General features: G+C 40.1%; 1 protein-coding gene and 1 long non-coding RNA gene across 6 annotated transcripts in view; one reads left to right on the top strand and one right to left on the bottom strand.

The window, feature by feature from the left end:
* Positions 1–18,753, top strand: part of LOC105480022 (leucine rich glioma inactivated 1) — a 40,178-nt gene that overhangs the window by 1,544 nt on the left and 19,881 nt on the right. For 3 of the 4 annotated variants that reach the window (XM_071069472.1, XM_024792485.2, XM_011738462.3), the window contains 2 exons: positions 18,180–18,251; positions 18,347–18,418. The exons of the other annotated variant lie outside the window; for it this stretch is intronic. In XM_071069472.1, the coding sequence (XP_070925573.1) occupies positions 18,180–18,251; positions 18,347–18,418 (144 nt within the window). The remainder of the gene's footprint in view (positions 1–18,179; positions 18,252–18,346; positions 18,419–18,753) is intronic. 4 annotated transcript variants of the gene reach the window in all.
* LOC105480019 (uncharacterized) overlaps positions 111–18,753 on the bottom strand; it is a 29,890-nt gene continuing 11,247 nt past the window's right edge. Inside the window, exons 1-4 of one of the 2 annotated variants that reach the window (XR_011607730.1) lie at positions 16,142–17,329; positions 4,465–4,615; positions 3,611–3,851; positions 111–2,374 (exon numbers count right to left, since the gene is read on the bottom strand). This is a non-coding gene — a long non-coding RNA (uncharacterized lncRNA). Of the gene's footprint in view, positions 2,375–3,610; positions 3,852–4,464; positions 4,616–16,141; positions 17,330–18,753 lie in introns of those variants that run through there. The other variant, XR_011607731.1, reaches the window with a different exon arrangement.

Here is an 18,753-nt window from a genome sequence, read left to right as displayed (position 1 = left end):
TATCAATTCTCAAGAGACAGTTTTTTAATCTCATCTAATTTATAACTAGTTCCCTTACAAGGAGGGAAAGAAAATATTAATATAGAATAGTGCAAAGGATTACTCTCTGCTATATGTTTTGAGTTGGCCACAAGGGAACCACATATTCACTCTATGCCTGAAAATATTCAAAAAAATAATATTTGACTAAGAAATCAGATCTGTTCACAGGCATAATGGAACACGTAAAATTTGTTCTGATGTGTAATGTTTGGCAGTTAGAGTCCTACTTCTTATAGCGGTATCACATGGGGGTCAAGAGGTCTCCCAGGACTTAGGTATCAGGTCACAGACTTGGTTTGTAGCTGGAGGGATATGGGCAGGACTAGCCAATTGTGGATCAGCTGAGTCTTGGCTATCTTAACTGCATGATTCAGGAGCCAAGCCTTTCACTTGTTTGTTTTCTATTTTTTTTATTTTCTTGCCTTACCTGGCCATTTTGGCTGTTTGAAGTTACATACACAGAGGCAAACAGCATGGAGTGAACGTTGGAGACAAGTGTTTAAACCTCACCCTGCCACTCATAGAACCTAAGCATGCAGTCTTGTGCAGATTACTAAATCTAACTAAGCCTCAGTCTTCTTATCTCTAAAATGGAAGTGAGAACACATATTTCCAAGGTTTAAGTAGATAAAACACTTGGCATAGGGTATGCCGAATGCTTACACATTTTATAAATGGCAGGGTTTAAAAAATTTGCATCAAGCTAAAAAGCTAAAAGTCACTCAATCTATTGTTTTGTCTATATGAAATTCCTAAACTGGTTTGACTGTTTAATTGAATTCACAAACTTGATCAGTTGTTTTGACATTATGTAATGTTGTTGGCTAATGTCCTTCTACTGGCTGATGTCTTCAAATGATTAACAATTGACTAGATATTCCTAAGGAGTTTATCTATTTGATTGATGGCTAGTGGTGTGACTGGGGGAAGTGTTAGTTAGCACATCAAACAAATCCAAAAAAGATAGATTCTTTCCCACAGAAAGGGGCAGAGTCTCTAATGCTGAGATCCTTCCATAGGATAAGAATTTGCTGTCTTCTGAGAAAGTGATAAATTGTGTTTATGGTGCTCACTTGTTAAATGAATAAATGGCTCATTTAAAAAGCATCCTTTTGATATGCTAAGGCACCTCCCTTCCCCTAGGATAGTTACATAGATCAGTCCTTAAAATTCTAGGAGTAGTGTCAGTAGACACTAGATGGACATTAGCTGTGGCACAGAAAGCCTGGAGTGATTAACCTAATCAGTTACCACATCTCCGCTTTGTTTTTGTTGGGTGGACCCAGTCACGGCAAGCACAGATGCTGGACAATGTTATAGAAATAGTTACCGGCTGCTGCAGGGTAATGTGATTACACGTATTTAGAATCACAGAGGGAAGCCAAGGGACTGGTTTTTAAATAGCCCAACCGAGTGTGTACCATGCCCGTGTCCCATGCTCCGAGTTCCTATGGAACATTCCAGCCTTTATTTCTAAAAGCAGTTCAGGTTTCAGAAATAACAAAAGGCGAGTAATTCTCGCCCTGTGTGTTCTCGGTTAACTCAGATTGGCTAACCTCAACATGGTAGACTTGTGCCAGTGCTGATCTTATGCAAAATTGTCAGGGGCCAAAGTTTGTCCCTAATCTCCAGGACCCTGTGCCTAAAGACTCTGCTCTCCATCCTTCCTGCCCAATGTTCTCTGCTTCCTCCTATCCTCAGGAAAAGGCCTAATAAACTCATGTGCAGTGAGTAGGAAATAGACGAGAAGGCTCTGAATACGAACTATGAAGCGATCATAACAATTGTGGGAATGCATGGATCCCAGACAGAAAGGTCTCTTCTGTGAAACAGGGCTGTCCAGTGCCCTGAAAACCCCATATGATCTGCCAATCCCCCATTGGAACATGAAGACCAGCGGCATTGGACCACCAGATTAGGCCTAGATTGCACAAGCCGTTGAGGTTTGCAATGAATTCCAGCAGCATTTGTGATTGTGAATTACCACACTCACCCCTCATACACTGTGAAGAGATAAATTTCAGAATCAATTCAGCGTGATTGATGTAGGAAGACAGTTCGTTGGTTTCTTGCTTTGTTGTTGGGAAGGGTTAAAGCAAATGTCCTATTTCCATCATCCACCCTAAAAATCTGATAATGTCGTTATGCCCCCAGATGCTTTTTCAGAGCTTCTGCAAAAGCCATGATGAGAAGTACTTGTTGAAATGTCAGTCTGGGGTACTGAGGAAAACAGACATGGTATCTTCAGTTACATGCAGTGTTTGGGAAAAGATCCTGGTAGGCCGTGGCTGGCAGTTTGTGTTGGAGAACAAGAAAAACAGAAACCCACATTCTGTAGAGAGGAGAGAGAAAGAATAAAATTATTCAATACAAATTCATCAGATTAGTTGTAAAATACATTTTTAAAAAAATCTCATTTATGGTTTTAAACGTAACAACAAAAACCTTTCCAAAGCAAATGCAATTTCATTCATGTTTTACATAGGGCCAGTTTTGAAACATAACCAATGACAATGATTATGCATTCTAGCTTGCTTTTAGTGATAGAAAGTGGTACTTTTAGTGAATGGAATTTAGAGAAATGTGTTTTCACACATTACAGCCCCGTTCCTTCTCAACTGCAGACTGAAATCCCCAATGATATGGGCTCATGATGGAAGTGAAATTCCAATTTAAGAGGACAAAATGTGGCCACGTCATCACCCATTTATAACGTATTTTAATTAACTAAACCCCTGTAATTCCTGAGAGTGTTCTATTTTCAGGGAGTGATTTCCAGGGTAGTTTTAGTATCATACCCAAATAAAATAACACAAAACAAAAACACTGCATGTAAGAATCCGATGTGACCAGAAAAAATTTCTTAGTATTCCAACTGGATGTGGTCTTGTTTGAAAGACAGAATTGATCTTTGATCTTTCAGGGTCAAAGGAGGGGAATGGCATTATTTTAAAAATGAATCCACAGTCAACACATAAATACATGATCCATAAGAAATTAAAAAATAAAAACAATGGAAAAGCAAAAGACATGAACAAAGGAATCAGTCCATCCTTACTAAGGCTTTATCATTTAGTCCTTCAAAATATGATCTGTCCGGGAAAAAATACCCATGGTCTCCTTTACCTTTAAAGCAATTGCTACCTTTTTCTATTCCTCCTTATATTACAAGCCTATAATTTAGCAGTCTTCAATGACCACTCAAGCCAGACCTATCAGCCAAGGGTGCTTTTGGAGGAATTATTAGCTGGTTATAGATGAGCATGTTTTGGCTTATACCAAGCTGGTGTCCCCATGATGGACCAAAAAGCATCTAGGCTGTTTTGTCTACAATTTGCCCAATGATCCATAGATCTAATCTTTAACTTTTTAACTAATTACTTCTTTTTGTTTTTACTTTCTTAAAAATCATTTTAAGTTTTATTTTAGATTCAAGGGTCCACGTACAGGTTTGTTATTTGAAGCGAATTAATTCTCGTAACTACACAAACTAGCGCTCGCCACAAATGTTTTCTCTGAAAGCGTATTTCATCCTTTCAGTTATTCAGACAAGAAATTTCAGAGTTACCTGACCGCTCTCTTTCACTGTCCACTTCCCCCTGGACACGTATCCTGTCCAACAGCATGAGAATCTGCCTCCTCCTCTTCACCACAGCACCATTGCCTTCATTGAGGCTGCATTTCATTCACTGTTTCACAGGCTGTGGCAGGAGCCTCCATGCCTCCCTGTTTGCTTGCAGTTCCCATCTGACCCACCTCCATTAGCGTTGCCTTTCCTGAGACACAGCTCTCCATGCTTTCATGACTCCCTAGAAACAGAGAAAGTCCAGACACCTGAGCTGCCGTCCATAGCATTTGGCCCTTTCTATTTGTCCAGGGTTATCACTCACACCATTGACTTTACACACACACATACACACACACACACACACACACACACACACACACACACGTGCCCAAACAAGTTCTGCAGGATCTCATTCTATGACCTCTGTTGATTCTCAAATTCTCTAGACTTTACTGATGTCTGGCACTGTGTGCCATTTATTAGAGCTATGGTGCTTGTATCTGCCTTGTGTCTTTCTTGGAGGATCACCCACAAGCTGTGGTCCCAGAGAAAAGCCCAGACATGGCTTCCCATATATTTGTTGAATCCAGTTTATGTTTCCATTGATTTTGTGCTGAAGGCTCCTGTGTTACTCTCAGCAGATAGTGCTGGTCATGTTCACACTCTTTCTGATGTTTGGTGCACTCTATCTGAGTTCATGTGGACTAATGGTGTGGAGGTCTGGGAAGTGAGCCGAACTAAAAAACCTCGAGGAGATATTTGCTCATGAAGTTGTAAATTCAAACTTCCTCAGCAGAGATTTCCAGCATACCAGATTTCAAACACAAAGCATCTAAGCCTTTCGTTAGACCCACCGCTTGAATCTCTTTTGTCCCACGCTGACTTCACATTTGGCCTCCTTGGTTTTTAGTTGGACTGAAGAGGCTAACTAGTCTGTCCTGGGAAGGGTAAGATACTCCTTTATCCAGTCTGACAGGACATCCAGAGGGAAATGTTAGTTAAGCACTATTAATATGAAAAGAAAAATCATTAACACAAAGATAATTTCCTTTTTGATTTATTTAAGTACCTGCTTAGCCAAAACAAGTATTTATTTATTGTATAGTTGCAAGCGGCAACAAAATGAAAACAAAAGCCTCCCATTTTAGCAGACATGTTTTGAGACTCTACTGGGTAGCAGGTAAAATGTTGGGCTTTGTGAGGGACACAAAGATGAGTGACACGCTGTCACTTTTCACCCTGATATGGCAGCTCCAGGCTGGTAGTGATTCTTGATATGGTAAATTATACTTTGCCTGTATTTGAATGCATTGGTTTCATTTAAAAAATTATTTTTATGTAAGTAGAGATGAGGTCTTGCTATGTTGCCCAGGCTGGTCTTGAACTCCTGGTCTCAAACAATCCTCCCACCTCACCCTTCCAAAGTGCTGGGATTACAGGTATTTGTCTGGCCTGCTTAAATGTATTATAATGTAGTCTTGATAAGTGTTCTCATTTTGTTCAAAATGATATTCAGTTGATTAGTGATGATGGCGATGCTTGCTGGTTGTTGATGCTGTGGCTAACATGGGCTACAAAATGTCTGCAAGGGCTTCACAGCATCAGCTGTAATATCAAAACAGCTGACCCTGGTGAGCTGGCAATGAGGCAGACAACACAGGCTTGTGGGCAGATAAGCATGGGTTCAAATCCCCACTCTGCTGCTTACTAGTTGTGTGATTTGGGGCAAGCTTAATCAAGTCTTGATATCTATCTCTACAAAATGAGGAAGAACCATAGTACCTATTGCACAGATTTACAGTAAGGATTAAGTAAAACAGTGCATGGAAAATGCTTGGCAAGGTTCCTGTAACTCAATACACATTAGCTTTACTACAGTATCTGAAAATCGCTTTAATTGGAACTACCGTAACATCAGATTAGTGTCTGATTGTATAATCTGCATTTGCCAATAATCTCAGCTTTAAACATTTTGTGGTTCTATACACAGTTCTCCAGCAGAACTTGCTGAGAAACCTTTTCTTTAAATACTTCTCGCAGGAAACATGATCTATTTACCTTTCAAAAAAAAGTCATAACCCTCTCCTTTCTTCCTCATGAGTAAAATGACTGGCACCACATTTTGCAAAACATGCCAGATTTTCTTGAAATAATTAACATCGGCAGTCTTCAGATGAGTGGTTCTATGGTAGCATAGAAAGGGGCCTGAAGGAGAAGTCAGGAGATACGGGTTTGAAATTCAGTTTGACCACTATTGGGCTGCATGACCTTGGGTAGGTCACAAAATATCACTGGACCTCAGCTTTTATTGCATAAAATATTAAAGGTAGATTAAATTGTGGTTCTGAAACTCAAATGCTAGTGGGGTTTGAGGTGGTAAGATCAATGAAGGAAGCAGTTGAGTATAAGACAATAGGGAGTAGTGGTGACTGAGGTAAACCAGAGAAGACATGTCTTACCTAAAAATGACGTCCCCTGCTCCAACTGACTATTGCTGAAGGGAATGTGGTACATACATATGGAGCCCTACCTTCCTAATTTTTAGGGGAAGGTGGAAATCTGGAAATAGATTTTTAAACAGGATAAAAACCAAACAAACATAGGTTGGCATTTTGAGACCCTTGCATTTGATTACATCTAAGGTCTCTTCCTATCTTAAAATTCTGTTGTATTCTACAAACAGTTACTTTAATATAATAAAGAAATGGCATGGTTAAAGAAATGGACAAAGATGGCTGGGTGTGGTGGCTCACGCCTGTAATCCCAGCACTTTGGGAGGCTAAGGCGGGCGGATCATGAAGTCAGGAGATCGAGAACATCCTGGCTAACACGGTGAAACCCCGTCTCTACTAAAAACACAAAAAATTAGCCGGGCATGGTGACAGGCACCTGTAGTCCCAGCTACTTAGGAGGCTGAGGCAGGAGAATGGCGTGAACCCAGGAGGCAGAGCTTGCAGTGAGCCAAGATTGCGCCACTGCACTCCAGCCTGGGTGACAAAGCGAGACTCCGTCTCAAAAAAAAAATAAAGAAAGAGATAAAAAGAAATGGACAAAGATTATTGAATCAGTTCTAACAAGCCAATACATTAGGTTGTTCATTGAAAGAACCTCATAATATGAAACTGGCTGTTGTAAGATTATTAATACAATAATTGTCATTCCCAATCTCCCAAACAGGTCCAAAGGGACATTACCAGGCTCTCCCTGTGGTAGCTGATGATAAAATGATGTTTCAGTATCCCTCTCATGGAGCAAGGATTGGAAAAAAATTGTTAGGCCCATTTTTACATAGCAAGATGGCAGGTGCTTGCATGTGTAAAATGTGATCAAAAGGCAATGGATCTTTAAAAATACAAACTAGAATGTATACGTACAAATCACTCTTGACTTCATAGAGGGCCATAGATTTTGCCCAACTGTGCTTCCATGGCTAAAGATTTCTGGACCCTCCTTTGAGAACTGTCTTTACTTCCAGTTTACAAGCCATGCAATAAAACCAGGCAAGGTTTTATTAGAGGCATTAGTTATTTTTGTATTGCTTGGTGCTAAGCATTTTATAGATCTCATTTTTAATGTCATCATCATGGTAACCTTTTGAGGTAGATATAATTATCTCCATTTTGCAAATGAAACACTGAGTCCTAAAAGGTAACCTCCTCAATGTCATGCCGCTATTAAGTAGCAGAGCTGGGGTTTAAACTCATGTCCTCACTTTTAACCACTGCTGTCTACTTCTTCCTGAACATGAATCATCATGCTTGACTTTGCATAGTTTTGTTCCCAAAATCAAATCCCCTCTCAAAGGGTCAACCTTCGCCATTAACAAGGGTATTCAGGAGAATGTGCCCTAATTCCTGGAGACAATGACTGAAAGGAGTTTCAAAAGCCCTTTGAAAGAGTGGCCGCGTTGCTGGCAAGAGCAGCTAGTTTCCCTAGGTTGCAACTCTCATTTATATGTGTAAGCTCTGATCTCCTCGCTTAAACAAAAATAGAAAGAAAAGAAAAAAGCAAAAGAAAAAGGACTTATTTACTTTAAAGTTACACCTTAGACTACTGTTGTCTAAACTTGTGTCCTGTGGAGCAGTTGACCTGAAAGAAAAGGGTTCTGTGCTCAAATAAATTTGGGAAACTGCATGTTCTATCCCTGCTTGGTTATTTACAATGAAGTTACCTTGGCATGGAAACATCTCTGAAATTATTCAAAATTGTTTACTTTTCTTAACATCTCATAGAATATTGGTTCTATGGAACATACAGTACTTTGGAAATATATGCATATGATAATTCACTTTATTTTTAGCTTAATTATTTATACTCCACCTCATTCTAGAGAGGCTGGATAGCAAAGGATACGCAGGTGGAAAGAATCCCATCATAATGGATACATTAAACGGTCTGTCTCCACATAAGGAGCAACTCGAGACCATTTTGTTAGTGTGGATTTGTTGATGTGACCTCTGGGAGTCAGCCTCCCCAGTAGGCTCTCTACCTGTTCAAGGGGTTTAGTACACACCCCTTCTTTAGGGACCTCCCACTATATCTCCAGCTTTTGGAGGAAGGAGATGACTGCTTGCAGCTCATTCAACAGGAAAAGGCTTCTGAGTGTAAATATATACTCTCACTGTTTTTACTTGGAGCAGGTTTCATCACAGCTATTTTCTTTTCTTTTTTTATTTATTTAATTTATTTATTATTATTATTTTTTGAGACGGAGTCTTGCTCTGTCGCCCAGGCTGGAGTACAGTGGCGCGATCTCAGCTCACTGCAAGCTCCGCTTCCTGGGTTCACGCCATTCTCCTGCCTCAGCCTCCCGAGTAGCTGGGACTACAGGCGCCCATCACCACGCCCGGCTAATTTTTTGTATTTTTAGTAGAGACGGGGTTTCACCGTGTTAGCCAGGATGGTCTTGATCTCCTGACCTCGTGATCCACCCACCTCGGCCTCTCAAAGTGCTGGGATTACAGGCGTGAGCCACCGCGCCCGGCCTCATCACAGCTCTTTTCTAAATGGCTAAACAAGCATTTCCCTGGGTATGTTCCATGGAATATTCATTTTGTAGGAAGCTCAATGATAAAAGAGTCCCATTATCAGTGAGATTAGGAAACTGTATATTGAATTTCATTTTGAAGAGTCTCAATTTACTTAAGGATAGAAAAGGCATAGTTAAGAACTCTGATTAACTTCTTTAACCCACTTTTCCTAAATGTATCCGCCAGTCTTTGTGCACATAAACCTATTAACCCCTTGAAGGTCGTGCGTTCCAGGGAATATACTCTGGGAGTATATACTGTGGGCAAGGCTGTTGTAGGTTTCCAGCAGATACTGGGCAGGGCTGATACTAAAAAGAGGGAGTTGGCTTCCTCATGGCCACTCACCAGTCCTGGGGAAGTCGGGAAGGGAGAGAACAAGCCTTAGCCTGGAATCCCAGCTCTGCCACTTCCAAGCTTCAAATCACTTCACCTCCCTCACCTTGGTTTTCTTTATCTCTTACGTGGAGAATATAAAACCTACATCTTAGTGTTCATCTGAGGATTAAAATCAGATGTCAAACTGTTGAAGATGAGGGCTGGCATGGAGTAGGCCCTTCTCCTTGGTGTTCCAGGACCGGGGAGATCCAGGGTGATTTTATAAACACACGGGGAGGGTGGGCTGCTGACTAGTTGTGCCAATTCCTAGAAGAGAAGAGTTTTCACTGCCCTGGGATGAGAGATAATCCCAGGAGAATTGGGGATTACCAAATGGGGGTTACCACTCAAAACGGAGTGGGCACATGCTCAAATGTTTGCTAGTGTGCATGTCAAGGACATCCCTGCAAATCTAAAATCCACATCCTAATCCTAGCCCCACCACTGACAAAAGATGTGACCTTGGTTAAGTCACTTAACCTCTGCCAGCCTCAGTCTCCTCATCTGTAAAAAGAGGAGTTGGACTACGTATCTCTCTGGAGTGCCCCCCACCCTCAGGTTAGTGTGGAACCAAATTTAGGTCATTCCAATCAATCCAGGTTGAAGAGTTGGTAATCTAATTAAGGATCAGCTGAATTTTCAAGATTGAGAGTCAAAAAGAACTGTCAAATAATGTACTTGTGTGATGCTTCCAATTTTAATGCTTTTCTGTATTAGGAGCATATTTTAAAATATTCAAATGTAAATTATTCACATGGCACATGCACTTAGAATGTGTGCATTTAACTAAAGTGAATCATCAGCCTATTATTAATTATCATTTAACCAGCCCTATTCTTTTGGATAAAGGAGAATATTAGTAAAAACCAAAGGGTTTGAATCATTTAAGCAAAGCCAGCTTTAAACAACTTGGCAAGCCCCTGCAGCTGTCCCTCCATATCTTCTAACAGCTGTAACCTGTGCATCTTGTGCTCTTTCATTTACATATACATATGCAAACAAACCCATGTTCACTTGGGAGTGTGCACACTCGTGTTTGTACACACTGTCCATGTCCTACCTAATATCCTAGAAGATGTCAATCAGAGTCTTCTTGGGGCAGGTGACATCCTCACGGGACCTGAGTTTCCTTTGCAGTAAAACACGTGTCCTTTTCCTAGATCTAAGAGCTCTTCCAGCTCCGACATTTGATGTCTGTGCTCTTTGCTTAGCTATTCCTTGGCAGGAGCATTGGAGATATGCTCATACACATTACCTCACATAATTTTTAAAATCATCCAGGAAGTCTTTTTGCATCCTCAATCCTATTTTAACAGATGATGAAACAGATTTACCTACTTAATGTGTAAACATACAATTGTAACTGGCAGTTACAAGCTTAGAAACCTGATTCTCTATTCTGAATCCAATCAATTCATTCTCCAAGTGACAACCAGGTGCTGGCTACTCACTTCTCCCTTCTTAATCAGAGTGGTTTTCACGGAGTTGGGAATCATTTGGAAGAGCCCCCTAGATCATCTCCCTCCATAGCCAGGAAAACCTGCTCTAGGCTGGAAGATGGGATGCAGGCCACTGATGGGCCAGATACAATTCTAATGGCAATCAAGATATTACAGGTGACTGGAGAGGGTCTGAAGAAGTACGTGTCATTAGAGCCAGGGTGCCTGGCACGGGACCAAATGAGCAGTCTAGTTTGAGACAATGGGAACTTTTCTCAGCAGGAGTCACCCTTCCCCCAACTATTCAGCCATCTGCAGACCCGCCTCCCCGCTCCCCAGACTCCACATGCCTACTCTTCCATGAATGAAGGCTGCAGTGCTATAAGGATAGACTCATACATCTTTAGAGCTACAAGGGACCTCACAAATGATCTAGTCTAGTCTCCTTGCTTTACAACATAGAGAGAAGTGGTATGCTCTAGGACACAGAATTTATGGTCTATTTTATATTAGGACCTAGGCTTCCTGATTCCCTCTTCAGTGTGCTGCTTCCCTGGCCTCTGGAGAGGTGAGGCCCCAGGACAGGCAACCACCTCAGTGGCGCACCAGACTTAGCACCAACACATGAGCCTGCCCAGTCCTTTCGCTCTTATGCATTCCCGTCTCTGGCCTCTCACCTGGAATTTGGGCAGCCTTGACCTTGACCCCCTGTAGCTATATCCTCGTTCTTAGATCTTCTGCTTCTTCATTTACTTCTCTGTTGCTGGCCCTGAGTTCCCTCTGAACTCTGAGCTCCATGCTAACCCTGCTGCCTACTTTTCCGTTCCTTTTGAAGTAAATTCTGTGTGTCCTACCTCTCCGTTCAACCAGGAATCCCCTAACAGCTTTATGGCCTTAGTGTGAAAGTGTCACTTAGTCATGACGCATCCCTATAGACAGCGGAATCTGGAGGAATTAGAGCTTAGTGTTAGCATTTTACAGGCCACATCCTCTGATCCCAGTTTAGTATTAATAATGAAATTATGAAAGCTTAAAAAAAAAAACAATTACAGGGAATTTTAAGAATATTATTCTAAATTCCCATTGAAATGAAATACGCAATTTTAAGAGATGAGTATGGAGCAAAACTTACTGGATGCATTACACAAGGTAAAGTTCCATTTTCTAAATACTTTCGTTTTTTATTCAGAAAGAATAAAAGTACATGATTGAGCACTAAACTTAGTAAGCATCCTAAGGAAATCAGGAGAAAAGCAGTAAAGAAAAGATAAAATAATAAATTAGAAAACAGTGGGAATAAAAAATAAATCCAAGATTTGATCCTTGGAAAATGCCAGAAAAAAGCAAAAAACAAACAAACAAACAAAAAAACAAAGTGGCAGACATTTGAAGGATATCACACACTTGAGTAGGGGAGATTCTGTAAATTCTGTTAATTATTCAACAGAAAGCTTTGGGTAAATTTGGGTAAATATTTAGAAAATAACAAGGCAGTGTCTTCCCTCACACCATACATAAAAGTAAGTCCCAAATGTATTAAGAGCTAAAAAGAAAATGTTAAGGGGAAGATGTAGGCAGTATTTCCTTGATCTGAAGACAGGAAAGGATATTTAAAGAATGAAATCATGTCTTTTGCAACAACATGGATGGACTGGAGGCCATTATCTTAAGTAAAATAACTCAGAAAGTCAAATACTGCATGTTTTCACTTATAAGTGGGAGCTAAATAATATGTACTCATGGGCACAAAGTGTGGAATGATAGACATTGGAGACTCAGAAGGGTGGGGGGTAGGAGGAAGGGAGAGATGATGCAATACTTAACGGGTGTATTGCACTCTATTCGGGTGATGGTTATACCAAAAGCCCAGACTTCGCCACTACACAATATATCCATGTAACAAAACTGCCCTTGTACCCCCTAAATTCATGATTTAAAAAAAAGATTAAAAAAAGATTTTAAAAAAAGAATAAAGGCAGGCTGGGAGCGGTGGCTCACGCCTGTAATCCCAGCACTTTGGGAGGCCCAGGAGGGTGGGTCACCTGAAGTCGGGAGTTCGAGACCAGCCTGACCAACATGGAGAAACCCTGTCTCTACTAAAAATACAAAAATTAGCCAGGCATGGTGGATTACATGCCATGGTGGATTACATGGATTACATGCCTGTAATCCCAGCTACTCGGGAGGCTGAGGCAGGAGAATCACTTGAACCCGGGAGGCAGAGGTTGCAGTAAGCCGAGATCATGCCATTGCACTCCAGCCTGGGCAGCAAGAGTGAAACTCTGTCTCAAAAAAAAAAAAAAAAAAAAAAAAAAAAAAAAAAAAAAAAAAAAAAAATTAAAAGCAAAGAAATAATACATAATAGGAGTTGATATATTTTGTTAAATAAAAATTTAAACTTCTCTATGTTAAAAATCATTAATGAAAAGGCAAATCAGTAATCAGTAGGAAAAAACTTTCAGCATCAAAAGAATTAGGAGAAGACTAAGTAATATCCTTAATAAATAAAAAGTGCTTAGAAAGCAACAAAAGGAGTCAAAGGACATGATTTCATAGAAAAAGAAATAAAAATGATAATTTTAAATGTTGGTGAGGATATGGTCAGATACGCATTTCCATACTCAGAGTTGGACATGTAATTTGGTACAAGTCAGCAGTGAAGAACCAGAGATTTAAAAACCATCCATAATCTAATAATGGTACTTTTAGAAATCTATCCTAAGTCTATCATAAGGAAACAAGTAGAGATAGGAAAAATATTTATATATGAGGATGGTTATAATCATTTTTATAATAGTGAACATTGGAATCAATAATAAGAAAAAGTTACATCATGATATATCCATAATACAAAACTTACTAATCTATGGAAACTGTATTTTTGAAAACTTGATTGTCATGAGAAATTGTTCATGATATAATAAGCAAATGAAAAGGACACACAATAATATAATATGATGTCAATTTTAGAAATACATTTGTGTATATACCATATGTGTATTATGCATATGCATATCAGTGTCTTTGGGTAGTATGATTATGGTGCACTTCATTTTCTTCTTTAAGCTTTTCTGTGTTTTCCAGAATTTCTACAATGAGCATATATTATTTATAAACAGAATTCACCAAAGTGTATTCAAGGCTGGGTATGGTGGCTAATGCCTGTAATCTCAGCACTTTGGGAAGCCGAGGCAGGTGGACCGCTTGAGCCTAGGAGTTCAAGACCAGCCTGGGCAACATGGCAAAACTCAGTCTCTATAAAAAAAAAAGAAAATACAAAAATTAGCCAGGCTTGGTGTTGTGCTCCTGTGGTCCCAGCTACTTGGGAAGTTGAGGTGGGAGGATTGCTGGAGCCAGGGAGGCGGAGGTTACAGTGAGCCGAGATCGCGCCACTACACTCCAGCCTGGGTGACAGAGCGAGACTTTGTCAAAAAAAAAAAAAAAAAAAAAAAAAACTGGAAAAACCTCACAAAGTGTGTTCAAAATTTTTAAACTTTCTACTTGAAAAACACAGATTGATATGATCTGGATGTGATTTTAAGACTGCTTACGCTGATTAATTAATTCCTCTAAGAAAGGCATTATTGTTTAATTACTTCTCTTAAATCCATATGAGCTGAGTGGTGGTATTATGGCTGCTCGCCAGAACATGGTTATTATGTCATTATGTGACCTGAGACCTATGCTGAGAGGTCACCCAGTGTGTGGAAACGGGTACTGAACCAGGGGTCTTGGGCCTTGTGACCTCAAGGAAAGCGTTTAGTAGCCTTCTGGGCCTCAGTTTCCTCTTCTGTCAAATAGATCTTACCTGCTTTACTACTTTCACAGAGTTGTTCTAAAGACCAAATAAGATAATCCAGGCAGGAGTCTATGACATGTAGGCTATTATGAAGGCAAAGATCATTATTCAAAGAATAAGCTAGTACCTGCCTGGAATCCACAGTTCATATAAATGATTTTTCTAAATCTCCCTTCTGGTAAGGAAACATACTCCCGTGGTTGCTGAAGAAAAAATCCTCCCCTCTCCTCCCACAGCCCCTTGTCTTACTGAATTAATAAGTGCACAGCCCTTGGGGGAGGGTATAGACAGATCAGGCACACCCCTGTGTCCACCTCCACCAAAATTCTAGGGGAAAATGCCTGGCTTCTTAGGAAAATGCTTCCCTAAAAAAAGAGGAGAAACCTCCAACGTTCCCATGGAACTGGGGCAGAGGGCAAATTCTGCACCACCTCTGCACAAACCCACGGGCTGACTGCTTGGCACGCCTGCAGGGTCCAGATCACTGATCTGTGGCTCAGAGTAACGAGGTCATTTGGACGGTCCGTTGGTTTCAGAAACCCCTCCATGATGCTGCTGCTGTTGTGAGGATAGTTGTCACTTCCAACTCATATTATTGCAGACTCTAGGCTACACGGAGTTATAGGGACAAGAAAGTCCACAGCTCCTCCACGCCCCACAGCAACTGCTCCAGGCAGACTTGCTGCAAGGAGCAGAGGCCCCTTGGTCACCACAGGTAAAGGGGACAGTGTTTTGACTGACCTGGGAAGCTTACCATGTGCAACCCTGGCTGCATATGAGTCACCTAGGGAGCTTTTCAGTAACCCAGGCAACACCCCAGGTTTAGAATTTTACCAGAATCCCCGAGAGTGGGAACCAAGCATCAGTATTTTTGATGCTGTCCAGGTGATTCCAAGAGCAAGCAGCATTCAGAAGCCTTGGCTCAGGTTCCAACACAGATCTAGGTATCTCTCCCATACCAGTCTTCAAAAAACTTCCCTTGGTGAGGTCTCCACGACCATTCTGCACTCTCCCAAGCATTCGTTGCACATACTTTTGCCTACCATGGATCCAACTCAACCCTAAGGCATCCTTTATCCTTTAGCTTCTCTACCAGGTGGCTGCACTTCTCAGTCGGCCAATTCCAGATCCCCAACAAGGGTCTCATCTTAGCCCAACTCACCTTTTTAAACCAGGCTGCTTGGGCCATGGGATGCTGGTTGGTTTAGAGACTGACTACTCTGTGGAAAGGGACAGAGGTTGTGTAGTGTAAAACATGGCCACCGTGGTCTGCCCCAGTTCTGTTTTTTGTGTAGGTGGGGTGGGTTGGGCACAGTTTCCCTTAATAGAGACTGTGGAATACTTTAACGTATCTGGTTCAATAACAAATTATAATAATGAAATCAAACATATTTAGAAGAATCCATACAAATTAAGGGTCAGAGTTTCATCCTCTGTATAGAATATGATGTAGGAGTCTTTTTAAGTATACGTAGGATAATCAAATGGATAGCCCACTCAACTATCTTTAGAATGTATGTCTAATTTTATACATCTTTTTCCATAGAAACTACAATTGAATTTAGAATTGAGAGATTATGGTATTCATTATTATCTTAGCCAGAGGGGTTTTTTTTTTTAGCTTTTATAAGAAACTTTTAAATTGAAGTATAATATATGTAAAGAAAAAGTGCACATGTTATAAATGTACATCTCAATGACTTTTTACAAAGTGAACACCCTTGTAAACAGCACCCAGGTCAAGAAATTCAGTATTATCTTTACCCCAAATGATGCCCCTTGTGTTCCCTCCCAATTGCTCCTTGCCTCCAAGGGTAACCACTCTCCTGATTCTAGCAGCATACATTAGCTTTTGTACTTTATATAAGTATAATCATATAGGATGTACTTTATTGTGTTTTGGCTCCTTTCCTCGAATATTCATCCATAGTTTTGCATATGCATTTGTAGTTCTCACCAGAGGTTTTAGTCCTTGAAATGTAGTTCAACAAACATTATTCCTCCAGGAACTGTGCTCGGGACTGGGGACACAAAAACAAATAAGGGCGAATTCCTGCTGTAAGAAACATTTAATCCAGTAATTTGGTAAGGATCAGAATTTAAAGTAAAGTGAATTCCTCTTTGTTCAACAAATATTTATTCAATGTCTACTATAGGTCAGGTGCTGTATCACAGGTGCTAGGGATAAGAAATGAACAAGCAGACAAAAAATCTAGCAGAAATCCTCTCTTTTCTTCCCGTGACATGCATGGGCAAGTTCTGCCCACTGATACTCATTTCCCACTCTGTCCTGCATCTGATTTAACATAAAGGGAAGTAGCAATGGAAACTATTTCTTCTGGCAACTTGGAGTATGAGATTATGAAGTGCATGGTCCATGGGCCATTTTTCAAATCAGTGAGTGTGAGAGGTATAATATTTGTATATACCAATTTCTGCCTTATTCCATTCTCTCCACCACTGATGCTGCCTGTACTGAATGCAATGAAAGTCTGGAACCTAAGGAAGCCTTTGGATGTTAGCTTACCTTGGAGTCAAGCTGAGGAATCTTCTTGATTTCCAGAACCATGAAGTGAGAAAAGACACAATTGCCAAAGCTGTGATGGAAATCATACAGCTTTGAATTTGTTTTAGTAATATGGAATTCTAACATGTATCACTATTCATCAGTGCTGGCTTTTCAGAACCTAGTGAATTATCTGCGTACAAAGCCATGACATTAGAGGCATAAGGGATTAGAAGACAATCCAACACCACTCTAGGATTGATAGTTTAGGAAGAAATGCAAGAAATCATCTCCTTTTGTTTGGTTGGTTCATTCCTATCCCCCATTCTCCGCATTTTTATGAAAAATTTTAAGTATATATAAATGTAGAGAAAATAGTAAAATTCACTTTTATGTATCCATCTTTCAGCTTCAAAAATTATCAACTCGTGCCAATTCTTCTCTAACCCCTTGCTGTCCCCCTCCTCTGATTATTTGAAGCAATCCCAGATGACAAACAGATGACTCATAAATGTTCAGAAAGTGAGATCTCCTAGTTTTAATTCCTCTAGTTCACAGGCTCAGAGGTGAATTCAGTGAGCTAGTTCGTGGTAGTTATATTTAATCCCCGGCTTCAAAGTAAAAGTGATAAGCTTTACTAACAGAATTACTATTATTATTATTACATTATGACATAATATAATATATTGCTGTACGGTTTAGCTTAAAACTACCTCTTTTAAGCCTCTCATTCAGTTCTCCAAGGAGTTCAACAGGGTGTGGGATGGCTGATTGATGTTCTTTTTCATCAGTAATTTCAAAACCAAATCCTTGTGGATTTTGAAATTGCAAATATATTTGTCCAAGTAAAAGTTTCAACTATTCGGTGATAAAATGGGTCTAAGACTCTTCCCGAACCTCATGTTTCCCATTTTCAGTCTGTTTGCAAAGGAGGAGGCTGGTTGGTGTTCATGGAGCCAGTGTCAACTGCCTGTCTATTATGAGATATCACAGCATAACTGGGCATGCAGCTTAATTTTTTTAGGTTTCCCAGGCTCAAAACCCCAAGCACCATTGTTTTTGCCAGTCAGAACACTCCAGAGGTTTCTAGAACAAGTAGAAAGATTGTTAGTGCCTTTGTCATGAAAATATGTAAAATGTTGCTTTGGGTGCTCTGATTGTATCTCAAAATATCACCCAGGGCAGGTGGCAGTCATTGTGAGGAGTGGGGCACCAGGCACCCCTTGATGAGCCTTTGGTGAGGAGATGATTAGGAGTAAAAGAATGCTGCATAGATTATCTGCATAACTAACACTGTAGCAGACAGCCATGCAGACATTTTTCTGTATACAACTCCCACTCATTTTTCTGAGAGATAAAAGCAGCCAAGATTGACAATCTGTCAGTTTCACCATTTTCATTGTGTACTTTTTCTGGGCAGGTTATTCACATCGAACTCCTTTGATGTGATCAGTGATGATGCTTTTATTGGTCTTCCACATCTAGAGTATTTGTAAGTAAAAAAGCTTTTTTTAAACATGATGATTCAGGACAAGTACTCTCAAGTTCCTGTAACTGTTTGACAAAAAATATTATAACTTATTGCAGATTCATAGAAAACAACAACATCAAGTCAATTTCAAGACATACTTTCCGGGGACTAAAGTCATTAATTCACTTGTAAGTATGAATATTGCTATTACTTTTTAAGCTTGCTAATGGACAATGCAGTTTGATCACCTGTGGTTAATGCACCTACTTTATGAGTGTCCATAAAAATTTAAGAAACCCAAATGATTTCTCTCCATGCACACTTGCCATCTTTCCCTGTCATCTGTCAGAGGGTGTTCAAGAAATTGATTACTATTAATATTTGTATCCTAAATCAACCATAATTAGAAAAGCAATCTAATGCAGGGAAATTGTGTGCCTGAAGTAACTTTTTTTATTATCTACATCATTACTTGCTTCATGGATCATTATGGGTTGACTATGTAATTTGATATCAGCTTTTC

The sequence above is a fragment of the Macaca nemestrina genome, chromosome 9, assembly GCF_043159975.1.
Source record: "Macaca nemestrina isolate mMacNem1 chromosome 9, mMacNem.hap1, whole genome shotgun sequence".
Classification (NCBI taxonomy): domain Eukaryota; kingdom Metazoa; phylum Chordata; class Mammalia; order Primates; family Cercopithecidae; genus Macaca; species Macaca nemestrina.
This window is presented reverse-complemented; position numbering and strand designations above follow the sequence as displayed.